Source organism: Pteropus medius, unplaced genomic scaffold, assembly GCF_902729225.1.
Source record: "Pteropus medius unplaced genomic scaffold, Ma_sr-lr_union100, whole genome shotgun sequence".
Classification (NCBI taxonomy): Eukaryota; Metazoa; Chordata; class Mammalia; order Chiroptera; family Pteropodidae; genus Pteropus; species Pteropus medius.
Window position 1 is genome coordinate 42,832,391 of NW_024344378.1, and position 26,642 is coordinate 42,859,032.

Sequence of the window (26,642 nt, forward strand, 5' to 3'; positions counted from 1 at the left end):
TCACACTAAATTAGTTTATTCTGGTTCATAAACCTCCGTTCAGAGGTGATATATGTTAAGTATATATGTGTCTTTAAGAATTCCTTGAAAAAATTTTTTTGAAAATTACTAATTTAGAAGATTAGTGTAATATACAGCAATTAGGCTAGACAGACCAAGTCTTTTCTTTAGGCATATCAGCATCTCTATAATGTACTGTGTGAACTCAGAAATTACTAAGTAACCCAGGTACCGGCCGGTAAACTCATTTATCTGATAATACATCCATTCCTGACAGCAAGTACCAAAGTTATCTTTTTTATGCCATTTGGAGCACTGGAAATGATTTTTAATTCAAAAGCTTTCCAAAGGACATGACATAAGGGAGGAATGAGTCATCCATATATGCCAAAATGATCAGGAAACACACAGTCAAGTTTTCTAGTTCCTAATCCTACTCTAGGGTTAGGTCAAGAAGGAAATCATTTAAGGAGACTTCTCCTAATTGCTAATCATGGAGCAGAGAGAAGGAATATATAGTTGTCAGACATAAGCTGTCTTTGAAAAACAAGCTTCTGATAAGCAACTTGGGTTTCACTAAAGATAAAAATGAATCATCCCTAATAGTTCATTTCCATGGGTATCCATGTATGGCAGATTAGGATCAATGAAAGTTTTCTCCAAAGGGGTAGAAGAAAGATAAATGACTGTCCTAAGGACTCCCAGTTAGAGATGCTTAAGAAATTGATACTATGTTTAGTATGTAATGACTTTAAACAAGAATTTGGTTTCCACATTACCCAATAAATCAAACTGAAAGAAGTAGTTTCCCATCCAAATGGTGGGAATGGTGATAGAAAATCACTGCTTTATGAATATATAACAATTATATATATTGTGTAATTTAAATAATACATTAATCCTGAGAAACTATTAGGCAAGTATTTTAGTCCTTATTTTATAGATAATTCTCCACTTGCATATGTGATAAAAGAAAGATCTGTTCAAAATTATACTGACAGGAAGTAGCACAAATAGAGTTAGAAACATGGTCTTTTAACAATACTATACTATCTGCAATTATGGAAGTATGAACCTCTAGATCTAGGGGCATAAAATAAAAGCAAACTCCCTTCTAAACATGTTATATTACTATATCTGTTGATACAAAAGTACATCGTGAACAGCAAGGACTTTGAAAGTAAATCTGTATTTGTATTTCAACTCTGATACTTAACTGGTTTATGACCTCTGACATTCAGATTAATAGGCAAAATATCAACTATATAGAGTTTAAAAATTAAATGAAGAATATACATATATATAAAGTACTCCCATGAATTAATGTACAGAAGAGATTCTAATCCTGGCCACTGTTAAATTGTTTCCCCTTCCCTTTCAGCTAGCAAGAACTTAGAATCCTAATATCCAGCATGGCCCCATTAAAAAGGACTCTGGAGATGAAACTCTATGGGGTTGTTAGTAGAGACTGAGGTTTCTGAGCTAGGCATATATAACTTAAGTTATTTGCTCAAATTGTCTGTAATTATGAAAGACAAAAGGTTCAATTCCCTCCCCTTCTCCTACTCTCTCCCTTTTACTTATGGTAAAAAGACACAGCTAAAGCAAAAAAAAAAAATATATATATATATATATTTTAAAGGGGTAATAAAGATAAGTGCAGAAGGAAGGGAGAGAGAGAGAGTGAATAATTATTTGGGAATAGGGTCCAGCTGACGAAGAATAATTCACTGAAGAAAGAAGAGAGTCCAGATAAAAGAAAGAAAGAAAGAATCTAACTCTCTTGAATCCTAGACAAAAGGCAAATAGAAAAGTAGAGGCTCATCCCATGAAGTTAGAGAATCTTCTTAATAGCAGTTTACTGCAGAATCCAGTTAACCCTGAAATACCATAAGAGAGCATTGGTCTGGGAAAGGCAAACATGACTTGTTTCCCTAGGAAAGAAATGGCTATCATTTCTTTGATTACGATGAAAAGAGAAATGACTTGTTTTTCTAGGAAGCTTGGACATACTAAATACAAAAGAAAAAGGTAATTTCAAAAAGTCGCTTAGATAATACACAAGAACTTTACTAAAAGAATAAAAAGAAAAAATAAATAGTCCGTAAGAGTTCTTTATTACAGAAAACAGAAGGACTATCTTTATTCCCCTATGATTTACCTCAGTACCAGAAGGTAAGAAGGATCTGAAAATGGTAAAGAAGCTGTTAAGGGGAGGAAACTAGAGGTTCATATAGGTTTTTCAATTATTCTTGAGGCTACAAACAAGCTTCTCCCTTAGGTCGTCTCGCCCCCCCCACTCCCAAAAATAGCATCTCAAGAATACCAAATGGCATAACAGAGATATTATCAGCTGTCAAGGATGTTTCAAATTCATGTTTAATGAAATAGCTGAGACTACTACTTAAGATAATTTTGAACTGTTGCAAGTATAAAGAGTACTATTTCTTACACTGGGAGGAAAGAACAATAGGCAAATTAATAAACTATACATATGGTTCCAATTTCAAGTTAGTCATTTGTTTCAAATGAAATGTTCCACTTTAATTGACGCCATTAGTACCCAACAGCAAAAGAACATGAGTTTAAATTTTCATAATCACAACTAGGATGCAGCCTCTTTCATATGATAACCATCTATAAATAACAAAAATAAAAACCATATTATTTAAACTAACAAATTATGTTCTTCACAAAAAAATATGAAGAGACTTCTAATTCATTAGCATGCTATTGTTCTGCCCTACTACAGGCAAGTTATCTATAAATGCCTAACAAAGTCAAATTAAGACCAAAGTTCCAAAATATAGATGTCTTATTTCTTTTAAAGGAAAATTTAGATAACTTTTCCAAATTTCTATTATATCTTTTTATGCCAATCTAAATCTGTAATATATTAAGGTTAAAATAAACATCACAACCTGTTAGTAGCAATGGGAAAAAAGGAAAATCAAGAAACAATTGGACATACCCTATGTAATATTTCTAAAACCTTTAATGCAGTATGAAGAAAACTGTTGAAAATTCTTCTTTCAGAAGGGGGGATGCCAATCTTGTAGAGTTTCAAAAGATGTACCACAACTTCCTTAAAAAGTTCTACAATCTTGAGGAAGAGTGGAGGTTCAAGTACTGACCACCAGTTTTCTGTTATTAAAAAGTGAACACACAAATAAAATGAATTTTTAAAAATCAATTTCAAAATAATACTGACTTTTATTTTAAAGCAGTGACTCTTAACCCTTTGAAAATTACAAGATACAAATGACAATTATTTTATGTAACATTTCTAAGGTTTATATATACTTCAAATTAAAGACTTCAAATTAAAGACTACTGTTCTAAAAGCTTTAAAAAGCAAAAATAAATTAAGGAAGGTCTATTGAATTTATATTTTTGATTTCCTAAATTATAGTAAAAACTCACCATCATACCTAATATTAAAACCTGTTACTAAAAAGTACTTTGGAAATTAGAATTTTAATTTTAAACAAAACACTTTAAAATTGTGTTGCTTCAACAGTTAAGGATCTTTCCAAGCTTTCTCTCTCAACATAAAGTCAAAATGTTGTGAAGCACCACCTTTAAAATATAAGGTACTCTGGAAAATTAAATATGAAAGCTGAACAATTGTAAAGTGTCCTTCCCCACATTCACTATGTGTAGTTACTAACTACAAATACCACAATCCTCTGACGCATACAGAAAGAATACAAAAGCTTCTGACAACATGTAAGCAATACTCTTGTGAATCCCCGATTCACTCTTCTATTACTGGCTAATTTCTGCAGATTCCAGGATTCTGTGCCTTACTTGTTGCTTTCTCTGCTCACTCTCAGCCTAAAACTTCTTATACTGATTTAATTACTTCTATATATCTCAGCTTCACGTGCCTAACAAAAACTATTAGAAAAGAAAGCATTGGGTTAAATGTAGCAAGCGAACTATAACAGCCAGGAGATAGAGATGACATCTTTACAATTAGAAATATTAAGAAAAGAAAAATTTAGGACCAAAACAAGAGCAGAAATAAAAGATCAGATGAGGAGTAGAATCTCATCTACATGCAGAGAAATTAAACTGAGCATCAGGAAATTAGCAAGTAAGGGAAGAAGGCAAAGGGTTAACAGAATTCAAGGAGGATTTAATACCTATGTTTATTCCTCCTCTTTTATTCTTCAATAGCAAGATAACTCTTCTGGAGGGGATAGGGGAAGGGAATATGAAAATCAGTTTTTATCTCTCCTGATACTGTCTCTGCTATTGTGTTCATTAAAATGTTAATATTGCCTCCAACGACTAGCATCAGAGACTAGAAAAAAGCAACAAAAGAAAACAGGTTTATTTTCCCCTAAGTCAAATAAGCAGAGTAGCTAAATTTCCAATAGCAAAAAAGAAAGAACTTATGAGCATTTTCATTTAATGAGAAAGGTTACAAAAGAAAAAAATATTAAAATTCTTACCAAGTACTTTCAGGGGTGCCTTTTCTAGGTTCACAAGAGCCGTACCAAAGGGAATTGCTATTGTTGTGAAATTGTTGGAATCACTCATCAGGGGACATTCAGGTAGAGTAAGATAAAACCTCAATGCTTCAACATCAGGTAAGGAGCTAGTCAGTTTAGGAATAAGATTCTTTTCCAAACTAGCTGCCACCTATATTTTAACAAAAAGTAAAACCTACTTCATTTAAAATGAATGCATTTTCCAAAAAAAAAAAATCTTACACTACGGCAAACACGAAATGGCGAAGGAAAAAAAAAATCTTGCAATGAATCAGTGAATGTACTTTGGAGCACAATGAAAATTAATGCCTAAGCATTCCTAAGAGAATTTTAAAAATCCTGTATGCAAGTTTCTTTTAAACTCTCTACCTCTATAGCTATATAAAAACTTAACCAACATGGTAATGTTGAATAACTAAGGGTCTGCTCCAAATGTCTGGAAAGATTTACAGATATTTGACAGCTAAATTACAAATGCTTTAAAATAAAACTGTATTTTAACTTTCGTATTTCTACATTTAATAAAATCATAAAAAGCATATCATAAATAGTATGAAACTATAAAGTATATAAACATAAAAAATGGAATAAAAAAGGCTACATATAAAGTAATTTAAAAACAAACCTGCTGAGATATCTGAGGATGATCAGGTTGTATAAGTTTGTGAAATAAAAGCCTAGCAGCATTCATATCAACGCCTGAAAATCTGGTGCCCGTTCTATAGTGATCATCATTGCTATGAGAGAGAGTGAGAGAGGGAGAGAGAGGGGGCAAGAGAGAGAAAAATAAAACTTTAAAATTATTTCTTCTTATTTAATATATTATTATTTAAATATAATAAATTTGAAAAATTCAGCATATCGAAGAATTGTCACTTACCTAACAGCTAAAAAACTTCCATTTAGACAACCAGAAGAAGAAAACGTTCCATCTATTTCACTAAAAAAAATTTTTAAATCCCAAGAATCACAAAATGAGAAATCAAAATTCTATAAATTACTAAAGATTGATTAAATAATACTTGATAAAGGTATTATTGTTTACTCTAGAACTTTCTCAAATATTACTTTCATCCTCTGATTCACTGAACAAATCTGAAAATTTTTTTTTTTTACATTAGACATGTATATTTAATTTCTTAACTCCACATGGTAATAAATCTAATCTGAAATGTTATTTTTTTGAAGCCAAATCTTTAGGCTTTTAAGAAGAATTTTAGCTTGGGAAAATAATCTGGAATAGAAAACTGCTTATCAGATATAGACCCTCATCTCAAATACCAACACAACTAAAAAAACTTTAAGTAACAATCAAGTTCATCAATAAGCAAAGTATTCAAAGAAGTAATACTCAAATGTTCCAGAGAGTAGAGAAGTTAAAAGACAGTGACTACTATGAAGTTAGAAGGAAGATATTTCAAGCCCAATCCTAGAATAGCTATATTTAATACATATCATTATAGATATGAAAGAATTGTAACATATAAATTTAAATGAGAAATCTCTTAAAATATCCACTATTATAGAAACTATAGATATTTAAACTTTGGTATATAAACCATTCAGTGAATATTTAACAAAATATTTATTTAAATAAAAACTCCTAAGTACAGGTTGCTCTACCACAGAGTTGAGACTGTAAAATGTTTTTCTTACTTAGCTATCTCTACAGGAACCCTTCCTGAGGGGTAGCTCAGCCACTTCTGAATTAGAGCTTCATTCACAGTCCAGATCTGCCTTGAAGGATCAGGACATCTAAAGTCATCTGGTGGCCCGCAGTTCTAAATTTTAAAATAAGTAGATTAGTCAGAGGGAAGCAGTATTATATATAATTTAAACCTAGACACACTACCACTGAGCATTTGATTTTTTGAAAAATAGAAGTAAATGTCTACAAAGTACCTGAAACAAAAATGTATTATATGAATTAGAAAAAATTTATAGACTTAGAAAAAATTAGAAAAAAAATTTAAGGCAATTACTTTGTAACATTAAATAACATTAATATGAATTTTAAAATTCTTTAAAATTATGAGCTTACTAATTATTTATATGACTACTTACCTGAGGATTAGAGTAATGTGAAAAGCTCTGATCTCCACCTGAGAAAATTCTTTTTACACAGAAATATTCTTCAGAATCTGTAATAAAAATAAAACATAAAACAATCTAAGATGTTTCAAAGCATCGAATATGCTATTGGATTTTCTCTTAATCATCTAACTTAATTAGATCTCCCGTTCATGGACTCAATGACAAAATAAATTGGAATATTCTAATTTCTATCAAGATGAGACTGACCAAGTGACACATGGTAAATGATCCCACAAGCATAAGCAACATTTGGTAAGTTTACAAGTCATTCTTCTGGCCTGCACACACACACAAAAAAGGTGTTTTCCAGTCTCAAGATATTTTAGTTTAAACTGAAGATAACATAAAAATTGAGTGAGAAGTGTAAAAGACAGCTCAGAAGAAAATAAAAATTAAGAATATTCATTTTTAACAAGAATGACAATACAAGCAAATGTTAAAACATCTTGAGTAAATATTTCATAATACAAAATTATTTTGTCATTCAATATAGCTATACAAAAGTAAGATGATAGCTCTTTCTTGGCAACTACTTATCAATAAAACCCAAATTAGGTCTAAAAATATAAAAATTAATAAGCAAATTTAGTAGAAGTAAAGAAGAAATAAAGTTCTTCTTCAAAAAGATATTCAAAACCACTTCCCTATAGCCATGCCACCCTGAACAAGCTCAATGTCTGATCTTGGAAGCTAAGCAGGGTCGGGCCTGGTTAGCATCTGGATGGGAGACTACACAGAAAGATCGGGTGCTGTAGGCATAAAACATAAAAAATAAAAAATAAGGGATTGTAAGATGACAAAGTCCTTGCAATCTGTGAGGCCAACCAAGGGCTGCCTCACCTAAAACAAACAAAACCCTCTTCGTTTTTTTCTCTTCTGTTCCTCAAAATGGTTAAGAGTATAATCAAAAGTACTGTTGGGCTAGTATTCAGAATATCATATTACCAATACACCAAAGCTCCATACTGTAACTTAAGGCTAATTATTTCCAAATACAATCCATTTCTGTCATCCTACTCCTAACCCCTACCATTTAGTTGACTAATTCGTTACCTTATATTATTTGTGACCATGATTGCTAAAGAATTATAAATTCTTAAGGAAGGGACCATATCTTCATTTCCCTGACTATTCTCTACTACCAAGCATAATGTTTTATTTGTAAAAGAATTCAGTAAATATTTGTTAATATGAATATAAAATATTTACCTAGCTTAGAACATACTAATAATAAGAGCTTCAGAGTTCAAACATTCATATGACCAAATTTTCCACAGGTAACAAGAATGCTCTAAGACCAAAAACAACTTTTAAGAACTGATTAAAAGGGTAAATCTCAAATATTAAATAAACCAATCATTCTTAAAATCTTTTCTCTATATCATTCAAACAATAAAATGGTTGTTTCAAAAAATTTAGTAGGATGTTATTCATTTATTTCTAAAATGTAATTCTGTCCTCTATAACTAATTAACAAGACAGATGACTAAGGTACAGTACACAAATAGGTTTCTGGGGGCTGTAAGGCACCAAAAATTATTTTCCTTAATTTCCTTTTAATTACTACTTCAAAAATTTGTGAAACCTAGTCCTATATAGCTTACTGCAGACTCAATTTTGCTAATTGTATCCCAAAGTTTCTCCCTAACATTTTTCTTGGTCTTCTTTATTTCTTATAAATTGGTAGTTGGCTCTAAAGAGGCTTTAAGAATTTGATTATTTCAACAAAACTATTACATGGTGGTAGGGGGCTGTTTTTCCTTCAGGAAGTACATAAGTGTAGTTAGGCTCCTTTTTGTGATGTTAGTAACCACTCATGCTCAATGCTTAGACCATTAATTCACTGTGAGTTACAAAATGATGATATGCTAACATTACTTCATCTTGTTGCTGGACTACTAGCTTTCCCCCACCTGGTATACAGTTTTTGCCCTGTAATGGGAAAAGATTAATGCTTTATCATTTTCATTTATTTACTATCCTCTTGCTTTTTAAATTTGCATTTCTTTGATACTAAAGAGGGTAATAATATTTGCATGCTTTTTATTAACATGAATTTCCTCTTTGGGAATTTCCGTTACTTTTCTTTACTCATTTAATGTCTTAATGTTTGTCTTATTTATTTATCAGCTAGCTTCCTGTTTTTCTCATCAATATGTATGAGCACTTTGGAAATTCAGACTGTTAACTTTAGATTGTATTTGCTAAAAATACTTTTCCTAAATATTATTTAATTTTGACTTACGGAAGATTAGTTTTTCCACTTAATCACACATGTATTTATCTCATTCTTTATGATGACTTTCATTGCCATAATGCTGAACAGGCTCTCCTTATCCTTAAATCATAGAATTATTTTCTTAAGAACTTTTTTTTACATTTAACTCTTTCATCTACAATTTGTTTTAGTGTATATTGCTAGGTTAGTATCTAAACTGACTTCCACTCCCCCAGACCCCACTTTTCATGTGTTAAGTAATTCTTGCCCCTTCTCCACAGATTAGTTATGAAAAGGCACTACCTCTTCCACCTATAACACATAAGTCTAAACAATTGTGGCACTCTTCTCTATCCCGAAAGCGTTCTCAAAGTCCTTGTCAGTATATATCTCCAAGAGCCATGACCAATCAACTGGAGTTTGAACTTGAAATGAAACTTATATACAATGCTTATACGAGAAATTTTTTACCCCTGGACTTCCCATTAAGTTACAATGGTTTGAATGAACTAATGAAAATTTTATTGTGGTTATCTGTTTGCAATAACTTTTAATTTTCTTTTACTGTTCTGTTTTATGGATATACAAGACAGTCATTTCTCCTAAAGTTATCTAATTCACAACAATTTTATACACTCTGAGTTAGTAAGCCTGAAATGAAATATTTAAAAATGTTATCTTCCCCCTGCCTTGCTTCAGCTTGCCAACAATTCCCAAAAAGGATCTTATCTCTACATCTGAAACATGGATTTTTACAGCTACTGCCCAGTAAACACCTCTATGTCACCTAGTTCTAGGGGCCAGCGGGGTGCTCATGGTTCCCACAGGACTGTAACCAATGGTGAAAAGAATTCTTAACTGGCTACCAACCCCAGGGCACAGCAAGAGGCAAGAGACTAAGGCACCCAATCTTTTTGTGAGAGGCCTATCACCTTAATTTCGAATCTGTGGTCTGAGAGGTAGGCTTCTAATTAAACAAACATCTAAAGGCCTACTGGAACCCTCTCCAGAGATCTCAGAGGGAGGGCCCCATCTTTGTGCTCTCCCTCTGCTGCACTCCAAAGCACCAGTATCTCCCAGAGGGGAGCTTGTATAGGCATCTGGTGCCCTGATTTTTATGTGTGGTGTCCCGGTTTCTGTGCCTGCCACCCAGCAGATGGCCTTTGCAAGATTGCCTGGCTCTGGTTGACAGCCAGGCTTACATTCTTGGGTCCCATGGAACTGTAATAATAATAAAGACAGTTCTTGCCTGGCTACCACTCCAGTGCACAGTGCAAACAGAAGACTGACAAAAAGCCCCAGCTATGAAAAAGGCCTAGTTGCTTGTCCTAGCTTCAGCCTGAGGGGCAGGCTTCTGGGTTTAGAACACATCTATGGACCTACTACAGCGATCTCTGGGGATATATACTGGTGGACACCATCTTTGTGCTCACCCTCTGCCTTGCTCCAAGTTGCCCAATTCTCTTGGAAAGAAGCTAGTACCATAGTCTGGTGCCCCAATTTTCGTAGCTGCTGCCCAGGGGAACACCTTTACATTGCTGGGCTCTGGTGACCACTAGGACATACACTTTGCAGTCCCAAAGGACTGTACATATTTGCACATTTTAAAACTGCTACCTGAAGGTCTGGATTTAAATCAGCCTAAATTTAGGCTGAAAAAGATCCTCTTCTTTGAGACACCGGCAAGTCTTGGCATACCATCAACTATTTGGGAGCCACTAAAAATGAAATAGACTGCTTGGACAATCACAAAGGTTTGAGAAATGACCAAGAGCTAGGGCAGGGTTGAACTGTATTATAATGCTATAATAATCAAAACAGTATGGTATTGGCATAAAAATAGACACAACGGAACAGAAGACAGAGACCAGATAAATCTATGCATACACAGTCAACTAATTTACAACAAAGCAGCCAAGAATGACAATAAAGGACAGACTCTTCAGTAAATGTTGTTGGAAAAAATAGCCACATTAAAAATAAAGCCGGAACACTATCTTACACCATACACAAAAACTAATTCGAAACAGATTAAAAACTTGAATGTATGATCTGAAACCATAAAACTCCTAGAAGAAAACTCACTGCTTAACTACAGTCTTGGAGATCATTTTTTGGATTTGACACCAAAAGCAAAGGAATCAAAAGCAAAAATAAACTAGTAAGATTACATAAAGCTAAAAAGCTTCTGCGCACCAAAGGAAACCATCAACAAAATGAAAAGGCAACCTGTAGAATGGGAGAAATATTTGCAAATCATATATTTGATAAGGGGTTAATATCCAAAATATATAAAACTCATACAACGGAATAGCAAAAACAATCAATCAATCTGATTAAAAAATGAGAGGATCTGAAAAAACAATGAAAGAAATACAGATGGCCAACAGGTACATGAAACAGTGTCCAACATCACTAATAATCAGGAAAATGAAAATCGAAACTGCAATGAGATATAACCTCACACGTGTTAGACTGGCTATTAGCAAAAAGACAAGAAATGACAACTGTTATAAAGGTGTGGAGAAACAAAAACTCTTGTGCACTGTTGGTGGACATGTAAATTGGTATAGCCACTATGAAAAATGGTATGGAGGTTCCTAAAAAAATTAAAAATAGAACTACCATAGGATCCAGCAATTCTACTCAGTATTTACCCAAAGAAAAAATACTCCCATGTTCACTGTAGCATTATTTACAATAGTTAAGACATGGAAGCAACCTGTGTCCATCGTTGACTGAATAAAGAAAATGTAGAGTGAGTATGTACGTATGTATATATGTGTGTATATATATATATATAAAATGAAATATTATTCAGCCATAAAAAAAGAAAATCTTGCCATTTGTGACAATAAGAGTGAAACTTGGGCATTATGCTAAGTGAAATAGAGAGAGAAAAACAAATACCATATGATCTCACTAATATGTGAAATCTTAAATAAAAGAAAAAGGTCATAGATACAGAGAACAGATTGGTGGACTGGTAGTTGCCAGAAGCATGGGGCGGGCAAAAATGGGTGAAGAGGGTCAAAAGATAAAGACTCTACTTATAAAGTAAGTAAGTCATGGAGATGTAATATACAGTATGGTAACTGTAGTTAATAAAACTGTACTGCATATTTCAAAGTTGCTAAGAGAATAAATCTTAAAAGTTCTTATCACAAGAAAAAAATTTTGTAACTATGGTAATGGATATTTCAAATTAGACTTACTGTGATCATTTCTCAATATATGACAAGTATCGAATCACATTGTACACCTGAAACTAACATGTTATATGCCAATTTAAAAAAATTATATTTGATTCTTGCTGATCCCCAGAACTCAATAAGAATTCGACCACTTACTAGATCTCCCTTCTTTTAATAGTAATACAGTTATTTGCATGAGTTCAGTAAAAATCTGTTCCCCTTCTTACTAGTTTGTACCTCTATCATAACTGATTGGACAAACCAATTATGCAACCAAGGATTTATGTGAAGTGTCATATTTGAGAATGATGGTTTCTGAATAAGGTATGACAAGTTATTTTAAAGAACACAGGTTGGCTCTGCTTATGGAACCAAGGTCAACAATACCTCCAGTACAGTAAAGGATTACCTCATCATGTTGGGATGCTATCATAGGTTAGCTCCCAAAAATTCATATGTTGAAGTACTTAATTCCAAGTACCTCAGAATGTGACCTTACTCAGAAATAGGGTCGCAGAAATGTAATTAGGTGAGCTGAGGTCATATTGGAGTAGGGTGGGCCCCTAATACAAAATGACTGATGTCCTCATAAAAGGAGGAAATTATGACACAGATGTGCACATAGAGAGAATGCCATGACAGAGATTTACTTGCCAAAGAATGCCAAAGACTGTCAGCAAGTCACTAAAAGCTCGGAGAGATACACGGAACTATTCTCCATTATAGACCTCAGAAGGAACAACCCTGTCAACACCTGATCTTGGATTTCTAGCCTCCAGGACTATAAGTCAATAAATTTGTGTTGTTCAAGTCACCCGGTTTATATTTTGTTAGAGCAGACCTACCATGTGCATATGCACACACACACATTTTGGTTGTAGCATGTCAAAAAAGTGAGTAAAGGGGTGGCTCCATAGTGTAGTGGTTAGCACGTCTGCTTTACACGCAGAAGGTCTTGGGTTCGCGCTCCAGATGGAGCCACGGACCATACTCCAGTGCGCCTGGCCCTGGGTGCGCCAGGCCTTGGGTGCACCAGGCCTTGGGTGCACACTGAGAGTGTATGGGAGGAGACACCCCCCGCCTTCAGAGATCCAGTTTTTAAGGGGAAACGGCAACATCCATAGGTCGAGGGTGGAAGTTGGAGGGGGATTAAAGAGGCGGGGGAAAAAAAGTGAGTAAAAATAGCATCTGAATATTTCAAACTCTTTAAGGAATAAATTAGTAACACTGAAAAATTAACCAGCTCTATTTAAAGAACAGAAAGTAAAAATAAATTACATATTTGGCTAAAGCAACAGAGATTAAAAAGCAAATTTTAAAATGTTAATATTCTGAATGGGCAATATATTCATTCATAGGGTTCAAACTTCAAAAAAATAGAAAATGTTAAACAATTTTAAAGTACCATATATATCCAAAAACAATTTTTGAAAGAAGGGTCTCAAAGAGATATTTGTACACCCATGTTTATAGCAGCATTATTCATAATAGTCAAAAGGTGGAAACAATCCAATTATCCATCAAGGATGAATAAACAAAATGTGGCATATACATACAATAAAATATTATTCAGCCTTAAAAAGAGAGTTCTGACACATGCTACAACATGGATGAACTTTAAAGGGATGCTAAATTTACGAAATAAGCCAGTCACAAAAAGACAAATATTATATGATTCCACTTACATGAGTTACCTAGCCAGTCAGTGGGAGGAGTGAATGGAGAGTTGTTTAATGAACACAGAGTTTTAGTTTTGCAAGATGAAAGGAGTTCTGGAGATTAGCTGCGCAATGATGTGAATGTATTTAACAATACCGAACTGTACACTTAAAAAATGGTTACGTTCATAAATTTTATGTCATGTGTATTTTACAATTAAAAACAAAAACACTCCTTCCTGCTGGTATCTAGCCACCATCTAGTTCCCATATGTCAACCCTCTGAATCCACTTTTATTATTTTATTTATCTCAAGTTTCCTTATGCATATATAAGCAAATATAAACAAACTAAGCAATTAAGACACTGTTTTGTGTCTTGTTATTTTCGCCAAACAAGTATCCTGAATTCTTTCATTTCAAACACAAAAAACTTCATCATTTAAGAGCAACATCTTAACAATAACTTTAATGTGTGTAACAAAGCTTTACTATAACAACTTACCAATATCTGGTGGACATTGCCCATTATAAGGGAACCAATTTCCCTTCACAGTGAAAGGACTTTTCCGGTTGCTTGTTGAACCAGTTCCTAGCTGCCCATTACCACCAAGTCCAAAGGAATAAATTCGTCCTGATGAAGGAACAAAAGCAGAAGTGTGCTGCCTAGAGTAAAATGACAGAAAATCTCAGACTTAATGTTACTGTTCAAATAATTTACATTTAGAAAAGCACTGCAAATATTAACTGATATAACTTTTCTCTTCAAAAATAAATAAAACCATTATAGTTCTTAAATTATTAATACTTATTAATAGCCTTACTCTACACTAATGAATTGTGTACCACACAGGTGGGCTACATAAGCATGGTACAGAAAATTTCCACATTATGTCCGAATTTAAAAAGGCCTAAATCTACACTGGAATCCCTTATAATAGATGATTTAGCACTAGAGGCAGCATCTTACTATGTTGTCCAAGGAAGTCCTCCTCTCTTTTGTCTTTATCTGTCAGGTTCCAGTCTAGAGCTATGGTCTATGAGGGTTCACCATTTGGGCACCACTCAAAAGTTGCAGGGAAAGAACTGCGCAAGTAACCTAGTACCAATCTGAAGATTGGTATATATTCATAGCAGGTGTGTGTGTGTGTGTGTGTGTGTGTGAGAGAGAGAGAGAGAGAGAGAGGGAGAGAGAGAGAGAGAGGGAGGGAGGAGTGGAGAGAGAGAGAGAGAGAGAAATGCATGATAAAACGATGTTTCCTTTCTTCTAGAGAAACTGATCCTTATATGTATGCACCCAGATGCTCTGGAGATATCAGAATGGATATCTGATATCCCTCTGATGTTTCACTATTGTATGTTTAGGAATGGGTTAAACATGATTATCCAGCTCAGGCCTTGTGTTCTTCAATCTCAGGTTTTATAGCTTCAATCAGCTCTGGCAAATTCGTATTATTTCTATAAATACTGTCTCTCTTTTATTCAATTCTCTTCTTGATATCAGACAAATGTTGCACCTTACCAAAATATCCTACCAGTCTCTTAACCTTTCTTTTATGTCTATCTCATTTGTGAGTAATTTCTCTGAATCTAATTTCAAATCATTACTTTTCTCTTTAGCAGTGTGTGCAACCTCAGTTTTAACTATCCGCTGAATTTTAAATTTCAATTACTATTTTTATCCCACTTCTGGAAGTTCTTTTTTTCATATCTACCAGCCTGTTATTTTATTTAAAGCTCTTTAAAAATTGTAAAATACAATATACATACACCAACCCAGGACTATGACAAGCCCCAAATCTTACTGTAGGGGCAGACCTGTAGTTACAAATTCTCAGAGATCCAAACCAGAAACTAGGCCAAAGACAGAAAAGTTTCCTGATGCTAGCGAGGGAATATTTCATTGTGAGCTCTTTCCACGAGGTGGTTTCATTGGAAGGAGATGGTTTTTCAGGCCTCACTATTGCTTCTGTTAGTTTTTAGGTCTCATCAACTGTACCCAAACCCTTTTGCCATCTGTGGTATAATGTTTATAAAAAGAGCCAAAATTATTCTTCTTCATATACCCATTATCCTTACGACTTTTGCAGCTGTTCCCACCAATACAGAGAATCTATTTCTCCATGTCTTATATCAGGGCTCTGACTTTTGGATGCTTTGAACAATAGAGTGTAACAGAAAAGACAGTGTATCAGATCTAAGCCTATGCCTCACAGTGGCTTTGCATTTTTTCCCCCTCTCTTTAGGAACTCTGTTCTACCATCATAAGAATAATCCAAGTTAGCAGCTGAAGGATGATATACAATCTGGAACAGAGACAAGCTATTCTACCTAGGGTCACCCTAGACACCCAGCCCCTAGCCAGATCATCAGCTGATCAACTGAGTCCAGCTAAAATGAGAACTGCCCAGTTAAGCCCAGCCCAAAGTACTAAACCACAAAATTATTATCTAAATAAATAATTGTTTTAAGCCACTAAGTTTTGTGGTGGTTTGTTTAGCAATATAAGCTAATTGATACATTACTGAGATTGGCAGATTTTTTGAGGGCAGCTCCAGAATCAGCTCAAACTAATAGCTATGGTTTTCAGATTTCTTTGTTTTTGCTCTGTGGAATCCTATTTCCTGGCAAACTAATCTATATTAATTAAACGGTGTTTTGATTCAAAGAGTTTTCAAGTTACGCAGTCTCTTATATTACTGGAAAACTAAGTAGACTCTACTAACCATCTTACCTCAGAGCCAGATGAGCCAAGGTTGATCAAAATTTTTTTAACTAAGGATATTTTAATAAAGGAAATGTTAAATGGAATCCTAGCAAGTAAAACAAACTACTCTGGTTGAAGAAGGGGTTAACAATGCCCAGTCTGCCTCTGTCAGGAAGAAGCCATTGTGACATCTCAAAGGAACATAACAATAGTTTAAAAATAACTGCAATGCTAGTTCATTAAAGTCTTCCTCAAACTGGTCTGCTAAAGGAGTGGTTCTTAACCCTGGCTGCATATTAGAATCACTGAGAAGTGAGCCAAGACAACAATACATATTTCTAAAATCTCTCTGAAGGGATTACAGCATGAAGTCAGGGGATGACAGCCACTGAACAAACATAACTATCTTAGGTCTTAGATTTAATATTATAGTTCAAAAACAGTATGTTATAAAATTACTGGAATTTAAAGCTGTTGCTTTTGGATAATCTCCATCATGGATTCACATTGCTAATGTTCCTCGGCTGCTTCCTTCAGGAGGTTATTGACAATTATTCAAAAAAGAAATAGTACTTAGTACTACCTGGAAGTCAAGCTAGTCAAGATACAAGATATCTACCTACATTCCTTATGTAAGTAAGTCCTTACACCTCAATTAATATATCACTGAAATTTCTCCTCCAATCTGAAAGTTAAATAAAGAATTGAGTTTACAAAGCTAAGAGCCATTCAAATCATGCACATTTACCTATTGAGAATTATGAAATTGGGCAACATTAAACAATGTGTGATATTTCACACTGATATATTTAACCTAAAAAATTATCTAAAAATACTGTTGTATAGTTTTTTAATGAAATATACATGAAGTGGATAAACAAGAAAAGATGAACTCTCTAAACTTTAGGATCTATATATTCATGTATAACTTTAACAGTCTAAATAAGATTTTGATAGTAACTACTATCAAAATATGTTGAGCTTTTATTTGTCTTTTATAAGATTACAATTCATATATGGGAAAAGGAAAGGAAGGTTTTATCAAATCATTCCTACAAATAGTTTTTCAAATACATGGTCAAGCACACAAAACTGGACATACAAAGAAACAGGGCACCCTAAACAAAATCTGGCAGGAAGAAAAACGATACAAATAGATCTCTAAAGATTTTGATATTGGAATTATCAAACATAAGAATCCAAGACAACCATGTTTAATAGTTGTTTAGTGTCCAAGAAATAAAAGCCAAGCTTGAAAACTGACAACTAGAAACATTAAATTTTTTTTTCAGAAAAGAACCAGTAAGAAATACTAGAACTAAGAAACCACAATAACCAAATCAAAATCTTAAAGGATGGGTTTAATGAAAAATAGATATAAGAATTAATGAACTGAAAAATCATAAAAACAAACAAGAAGGCAAAAAAGAGAGACAAAATGTAGAAAATAAAGAATAAAGCTACAGGTTAGAGTGAGAATTTTTAATAGTCATCCAATCAAGAGTCATCCAGTTTAATAGTCATCCAATCAAGAGGCCCGTGAAAAAAGGAGAAGCTATATCTAAAGAGATAATATTAGCTTAGAATTTCCCATATTGAAGATATAATTCCAGAGACTCAAGAAGCCAAATGAAAAAATGAGAAAATCCATACTTTGACAAATGAAAGCAAAATTGGAAAGTTAAAAAAGAAACAGATAGCCTTCAAAAGACCAACATATAACATCTAACTTCTCAACAACAACCGAAGCCAAAAGACAGTAGAATGTTATCTTCAAAGTGCTGAAAGCATCTGCTAGGATTCTACAACTAAAAAACATATTATCCAAGAAGGAAGGTGAAATAAAGACATTTTTAGACACACAAGAGAGGCTGCCACATGTAAATTTACTCAAAGGAAATTCCAGAGGGTGGCCAGACAAAAGGAAAATTGTAATATACAAGGAATCAAAAAAAGGTAGTAAATACATAATACACAGGCATTTCTAAATGTACACTGACCACACAAAGCAATGTTCTGAAGAGGTTTAAAAATATATAGAGAATGAAAAATTAAGAAAGATAAACAGAGGCCCTTATATTGCTCGGAAAAAACAGAAAGGTGTTTATTAATATAAATTACGGAGAAATGCTGTTATTTCTAGAGTAATGACTAAAAGGTAATTTCCAAATGAGTAAAGGGAATTAAACTGACTTTAAAAATTAGAAATCCAAAGAAAATAAAACCAAATAGGTGGCACAAACAGTACAAAATATAAGGCAGGTTTAAATCCAAACATATTAGTAATTATAAAAAATATATAAAATGACAAAATGGTCTATTTAAAAGACAAAGATAGCAAGACTAAATTTTAAAAGTCTAACTTAGTGCTGTTTACATAAAATTTATCTAAAACATACAGAAAGGCAAAGTAAAAGAGTAGGAAAAATATATATCCCTAGTAAATGAGTGGGGAAAAAAAATAAAGGCAGTGAGCTCTATTAACATCAGATAAAACAGACTTTAAGGAAACGAAAGAATTAACAGAGTTCTAAAGGATCACAACCACAATGACAAAAAGCTCAACTCATCAAGAAAAGATAAAATTTGAATTTTATGCACTTAAGAACATAGCCCCAAAAGCAAAAACAAAAATTGACAGACCCACGAGGAGAAATCGAAAATAGTCAGTGTAGGACACTGTAACATTCCTTCTTCAGTAACTGATAAAATATGAGCAGATGAAAACAAACACAAAGAAGATATGAACATTGTTTACAAAAGCTTTACATAATGGACATATATAGAACACTGCAACCCACAACTGAATGAACTTAACACTGAAATTCATAAAATGAAAAATATACAGAAAAAATAGAACATAAGACCAAAAGTAGACTGAAACAATAACCTCACTTTTTTAGTAGCCTGTAGTATTTATTAAACATGCACATTCTTGTCATGGCTTGATGGTAGATAAGTACCATGTATTCTCCCTTTTACCTTAACTTTATGTTTGGCCATGTAATTTGCTTTTAGTCAATAGGATTTTAGTGAATGTGATGTAAGCAGAAGTTTGAGATGTATGTGTGCAAGTGCTACCACCAAAAGAATAAAATACCCAGAGGTAGCCACTGTCCCTCTGGACTTTGTCCAAGAACAAGACAAGTAACAAAGCCACCGCAACTCAGCCAGACTGAGTAAAGCCACCCTAGTGAACGTGCAGCTGGAAAGAGAGCTGCCCTAACTTGCAGTGAAAGTAACAGCCACTCCAGCTGACCCATGGCCAGAGAATAAACCAACTCAGCTGATCCACAGAGTAAGAAATAAATATTAATTATTAAATTTCACTGACATGTTGTTCATATATCACAATAAGTCAATACAGACTCTGTAAATTTTACATAAATGTTTATAATTTAGGCAAAAATAGAAAAATTCTTAGAAAAATTTAACTTGCAGATAACTGACTCAAGAAATTTTAAAAGCTACCTTATAATCATAAAGAAATTTTAAAATGGTCTTAAAATTCCAAAAAAAAAAAAAAAAAGGCCCAGATGACTTTACTGACAACATTTTCAAACAATCAAAGTGGTTCTATTCAAACAAACAAAAAAACAAGAATACATTCCCCAATTTATATTAGACCAGCATAACCTTAATAACAAAATCTGGTAAAAAGAATAATAACAAAATTAAAGACCAAGATCACTAATAAACAAATAGAAAAAATATTCTTTAAAAAGAGCAACATTAAATACTTAACATTCATTCACGATAAAAAAAAAAAGCTCTTAAAAAAACAGAAATAAACAGATATGATTGTGTACATGAATAAGTTAGTAACAAGTGTTTATCCAGGGGGCTGGATTTAAAATCAATATATAAATGTCAACTATTTCTACATGCTGAAGATGACTTCGAAAGTGAATTTTAAAATAATAGTATTAAAAAGAAGAAAGAATAAAAATGCCAAAAGATGTACAAGACCTCGATGTTGAAAAATTTTTATAAACATTATTAAAAGACATTAAAGAAGTTTGGAAGGTTGATTAGAAGAGTCAAAATTATAAAAATAACTTTTCCACAAGTTAACTCAGATATCTAATGCAGTACTAATCAAAATCACAAAAGGATTTTTTTGGAGAGAACCTGACACTAAATCTAAAGAAAGAAAACACCAGAATAGACCTATAACTAGGAAGGATATTGAATCAATAATCAAAAATCTCCCAGCAAAGAAAAGCCCTGGACCAGATGGCTTCATTGGTGAATTCTACTAAACATTTAAAGAACTAACACCAATTCTCTTCACTTTTCCAAAAAACTGAAGAGTGTAAATTTTATACCTCTCTGAGGCCAGCACTGTTCTGATATCAATGCCAGACAAGCACACTACAAGAACACTACAGACCATTAACCCTTATAGACATTGATGCAAATATTCTCAATAGAACACTAGCAAACTGAATTCAGTAGCATAACCAAGTGGAATTTATTCCTGGAATGCAAGGATGGTTCAACATACACAAATCGATCAATGTAATATACAACATTAACAGAATAAAGAAAAAAAAATTCATGATCACCTTAACTCATGGAGAAAAAAATTCACAAAAGTCAACACCCTTTCATGATCAAAGCCCTCAAAGTAGGAATAGATGGAAACTATCTGATCATAATAAAAGCCATATATAAAAAATTCACAGTAGACATCACACTTGGTAACTAAAGACTGAAAGTTTTTTTCCCTAGGATCAAGAACAAGGCAAAAATGCCTACTTACACCACTTCTATTAAACTTGGTACTGGAAGTACTAGCTAGGGCAATTAGGCAAGAAAAGGAAATAAAAGGAGTCTAAATCAGAAAGGAGTAAGTAAAATTATCTCTGGATACAGATTATACTATCTTATATGTAGAAAACTAAAGATTACACACACACACACACACACACACACACACACACACACACACACAATTAGAACGAATAAAAAAATTCACCAAAGCAGCAGGATACAAAATCAACATACAAAATTCAGTTGCGCTTCCATACACTATATTGAATACAAAAAGAAATTAAGAAAGCAATGCCATTTACAATAATATCAAAAAGGATAAAATACTTAAGAATTAACATAAGCAAAAAGGTAAAAAACAATGAAAACTACAAGATATTACTGAAAGAAATAAGATATAGATGAAAAGACATCCATATACATGGTGGAAAATTTAATATTGTTAAGATGTCAATACTTCCTAAAGTGATCTACAAATTCAATGAAATCACTATCAAATCATGAAAATGCAAATTAAAATCACGATTAAGTAAAACTACATATCCAAGTGATTAGCCAAAATTTAAAAATCTGACAATACCAAATGGTGACAAAGAAAGGGATAGTGTGCAAGGAATTCTCATAGATAGATACTAATGGGAATGTAAATTAGTATAACCATTTTGGTAAATAGGGTGACATCAACTCACAAGATTTAAGTTAAGTATCCTCTATAATGCCTAGTAATTCTATTCTAGGTGTATACTTTAGAAATATGAAGGCTTATATATATCATATAATAAATGTTCAAAGCAACATTTACAATTGCCAAAATTTGAAAACATTCAAATGCCTCTCAGAATGAGTAAATAATTATATATGCATACAATTAAATAAAACAAGACCTAATGATGAAGAACCATAGCTATATACATGTGGATAATCATGTAAGCATAATGTTAAATTGAAAAAGTCACCAAAGGCTACCTATAGTGTGATTCCATGTATTTGAAGTTAACAGCTGGTAAAGCTAAACTATGTTGTTTAAGGATACAAACTAAGTAAAAAAAGATAAAGCTAAATCAAAATTGAGTTAACTAGTCAAAATACATTTTGCCTCTTAGGGTCTATCAAATTTAATCCAAAGGTGAAGCTCAATTTTCTATTTACTCCCCAAAACTGGGAATCAGGAGATCCGCATTTTAACTTTGACCACTGACTAATCTTACGTGTTAATTAACTGGTCAATTCCCTCATTCTTTAAAAAAAAAAAAAAAAAAAGATGGAGGAAAAGAAAAGATGGATCTATAGTTTCCCTTCGAGTGTGATGCTATATACAATAGCAACATTAAATATACTTTATTAATATCTTCTTTACATTATTAATATCTTGCCTGATTAGGAAAGGTGAAATAATCAGTATAAAAGATAGTTCTCCTGTTATTATAGCTCTTCAGCAGCAAATTAAGCATTTAGGGGAGAATTTTTTTCATAGATTACTAGATTCCTAAACAGTTCATTTAACAAAATCCTTACTTTCAGCTGGAACTGCCATCTTCCACTACTTTGCAAAAATGACCAACACAAAGGGAAAGAACATACTCCTATATGTTCTCTAGGTCTTTTAGAAAATATGAAGTTTTTCTTTTGGCCACATACATACCAATCTACAAGAAAGGTGATATTGTAGACATCAAAACAATGGGCACTGTTCAAAAAGGAATGCCCCACAAACATTAACCACAGCAAAAGTGGAAGAGTCTACAATGTTACCCAGCATGCTGTTGATATTGTTATAAACAAACAAGGGCAAGATTCTTATTGCCAAGGGAATTAATGTATGTATAAAGCATATAAAGTACTCTATGAGCCGAGATAGCTCCCAAAACATGTGAAAGAAAATAATCAGAAGGAAAGGGAAGCCACAAGTATACTTGGGTTCGACTGAAGCACCAGCTTACTCCACCCTGAAAAGCACACTTCGTAAGAACCAAAAGAAAGGAGCTTGAGCTGCTAGACTCTGTTCCCTATGAATTTATGGCATAACAGGTGTCAAAAAAACAAAAACAAAAACACACCTCTAGACTCTTAAAAAAAGAACTCCCTAAATGGCTGTTCTAGAGACCAAGATATTCTTATATAATAGCTTACCTTCCACAAGCAATTTGAGTGACAATGCTCCCCATAAGTTCAAACACTTTCCTTGGGTTTATTTCATGACTGGTAGAGTTATGACCCAACTGACCATACCCTCCAGCTCCAAAAGTAAACACTCCACCTTCCTAAAAAAGACAAAACCCTTTATCATTAGAAGGTCTGATACAAGAAAATAATTTTCAAGAAAATAAGTTAATCTTTAATATGGAGTCAGTTTGTCTTTTATTATTTTCACAATTTAACAGATGATATCTGACTTTTCAAGGTAAAATATGTTAAAATGAAGAGAGTTCCAGGTTAATGGCTAAATGTTTTCACATATTTTTAAAGTATTTAATTATGTTACTGTCATTATATTTGATTGAAGTCTTCATTAAAGAGATACTAATAATTATTTTACATTGCCTTTCACTATCATTATATTCTTATTGAATCCTAAGTACACACCTATAAAATTTCACAAAACCATTAAATGGTACCATCTTCAGTTTTCAAACTAGTTATACTTTTAACATCAAAGCTCTGCCAAAAGATTTCATGTAATCAAAGTGCACATATATAGCTATTTTGAGCATACAATAGTCTTTAAAATATTTATCATAAAAATACATAACTAGATTAGATTATGTGTATAAAAAAGTATTCTGATGACAGCTTAACATGAGCACAGTTAGTATTTTTCGATTTAATTTTTTCATAGTTATAGCTATATATACAATTTTATATCCTGCTTTTATCATTTAATAGCGTAAGTATTTATACACATTGCTATGTAAGAAAATTGGTTTTTTAAAAAACTTTTTATGGAAACTTGCAAACAAATATACAAAATTAAGGACAAAAAATAGATATGAATCATCATATAAACATCGCTCAGTTTCAACAACTGGCAAAAGCTAGGTAACTTGTTTCACAGATGCCCCTCCCACTTATTTTTCAGAGTATTTTAAAGCAAAAAAAAAGTACTGGAGTACTTTAAAGCAAACTGTGGTCATCAAATCATTTCACCTATATATCTTCAATGGCTTATACCTCTAACAGGTAAAAATACATACTACAATATTATTAATTGCATTTACAAAGTTAATGTTAATTTCCTTTTTTTGGCTAGAAACAGCAATGGTATAAATTTTTATGATTTTTGTAACTGGTATCGTCCAGTTTTATTTAGGTATAACTGAATTAGCAAAAATAATTGTATATATTTTTAAATGTACAATGTGATTTGACATATGTAAACACTGTGAAATAATTACCACAATCAAGTTAATTAACATATCCATCACCTCACATACTTGGTGGGGGGGTGTGTGTGTATGTGAGAGAGAGAAAAATCGATCTACTCTCAGCAAATTTCGAGTATACAACATAGTATTAACCATAATCATCATTCTGTACAATGGATCCTCTGAACTGATTCATTTTGTAATACAAAGTGTGTATCCTTTGACCAACATCTGCCCATTTCCCCAACACTAGCCTCTGGCAATCATCATTCTACTATTTCTATGATTTTGACTTTTTTTAAAGATTCCAAATAGAAATGATATCATATAGCACTGTCTTTCTCTGTATGGCTTATTTCAATTACCATACTGCCTGCCAAGTTCATCTATGTTGTTGCAAATGGAAGGATTTCTCTCTTTTTTATGGCTGAATATTCCACTGTGTATGTGTTTTCTTTATCCAGTCATCTGGCAATGGACACTTAGGTTGTTTCCATATCTTGGCTGTTGTGAAAAACACTGCCAATGTTTATCACAATTAATATAGGAGTGGAGTCAACTCTTCAAGATCCTGTTTTCACTTCCTTTAAATATATACTCAGAGGTGAGATTGCTGGGTCATAAAGTAGTTCTATTTGTAATTTTCTGAGGAACTTCCATATTGTTTTCCCTAATGGCTGTGCCAATTTACATTTCAACCAACAATATACAATGGTTCTGATTTTCCCCATGTCCTTACCAATACTTGCCCTTTTTTTTTTGGATAATTGCCATCCTAACAAATCGAGGTTAACATCTCACTGTGGTTTTGATTTGCATTTCTCTGATGACTGTGATGTTGATATTGAAAACCTTTTCCTGTACTTGTTGGCCATCCGTATATCTTGTTTGGGAAAATGTCTATTCAGATCTTTTGCATGTTTTTAAATTAGATTATTTTTTAAACAGAGTTAAATGAGTTCCTTACATATATTTAATATTAACCCTTATCAGATATATGATTTACGAATATTTTCTCCCATTCCAATTGCTTTTTCATTTTGTTGACTGTTTCCTTTGCTGAGCAGCTTTTTTAGTTTGATGTAGTCCCACTTATTTTTGCTGTTGTAGTCTGTGCTTTTGGTGTTATATACATAAAAAGATCACCAAGACTAATGTCTAAGAGATTTCCTGTGTTTTCTTCTAGTTTTAGTTTCCGGTGTTACATTTAAGTCTTTAATCTATTTTGTTACATTTTGAGTTGTACAAGATAGGGACCTAATTTCATTCTTCTGCATGTAGACATCTAGTTTTGGCAGCACCATTTATCAAAGAGATTATCCTTTCCCACTGTGTGTTCTTGGTGCTTTCTCAACGATTAGTTGACCATATATGTGTGGGTTTATTTCTGGGCTATCTATTCTGTTTGGTCTATGTTTTTTATACCAGTCCTATTCTGTTTTGATTACTAGCTTTGCAATATAATTTGAAACTACAAAGTGTGATGTCAACAGCTTTGTTTTTCCTTCTCAGATCGCTTTGGCTATTTTGATCATTTGTGGTTCCACACGAATTTTAGAATTGTCTGTTCTATTTCTATGAAAATGCCATTGGAATTTTGATAATGACTGCACTGATTCTTTAGATCAGTTTTACTATGGACAAAGTAACAACAGTAATTCTTCCAATACAAAAACATCAATATCTTTGCATTTATTTGTAGCTTCTTCAATTTATGTTGATGTCTTATACAGTTTTCAGTATACAGGTTTTCCACCTCCTTAGTTAAATTTATTCCTATTTTATTGTTTTTCATGCTACTGTGAATGAGATTGCTTTCCTAATTTCTTTCAGATAGTTTGTTCTTAGTGTAGAGAAATACAATTGACTTTTGTGTATTGATTTTATATCCTGCAACTTTATCGAATTCATTTTTTAGTTTTAACAAATTTTTGGTGAAGTCTTTCGACTTTTCTATACATGTCACCTACGAACAGGGAAAACTTTAGTCTTTCTAACTTAGAAGCCTTTTGTTACTTTTTCTTGCCTAACTGCTTTGGCTAGGACTTCCACTACTCTCCTAAATAGAAGAGGTGAGAGTGGGCATCCTCATTTTATTCTTGAGATTAGAGGGAGAGCTTTCGACTTCTCACTAC

General features: G+C 32.9%; 1 protein-coding gene across 9 annotated transcripts in view; it reads right to left on the reverse strand.

The window, feature by feature from the left end:
- The window catches only part of HERC4 (HECT and RLD domain containing E3 ubiquitin protein ligase 4), a 121,933-nt gene that overhangs the window by 55,903 nt on the left and 39,388 nt on the right, over nucleotides 1-26,642 (reverse strand). For 7 of the 9 annotated variants that reach the window (XM_039871935.1, XM_039871934.1, XM_039871938.1 and 4 more), the window contains 8 exons: nucleotides 23,276-23,406; nucleotides 14,168-14,328; nucleotides 6,564-6,640; nucleotides 6,156-6,280; nucleotides 5,380-5,439; nucleotides 5,125-5,236; nucleotides 4,461-4,650; nucleotides 2,972-3,144 (listed from right to left, as the gene is read on the reverse strand). In XM_039871935.1, coding sequence (XP_039727869.1) covers nucleotides 2,972-3,144; nucleotides 4,461-4,650; nucleotides 5,125-5,236; nucleotides 5,380-5,439; nucleotides 6,156-6,280; nucleotides 6,564-6,640; nucleotides 14,168-14,328; nucleotides 23,276-23,406 — 1,029 coding nt within the window. The remainder of the gene's footprint in view (nucleotides 1-2,971; nucleotides 3,145-4,460; nucleotides 4,651-5,124; nucleotides 5,237-5,379; nucleotides 5,440-6,155; nucleotides 6,281-6,563; nucleotides 6,641-14,167; nucleotides 14,329-23,275; nucleotides 23,407-26,642) is intronic. The other 2 variants (XM_039871939.1, XM_039871940.1) reach the window with 1 other exon arrangement.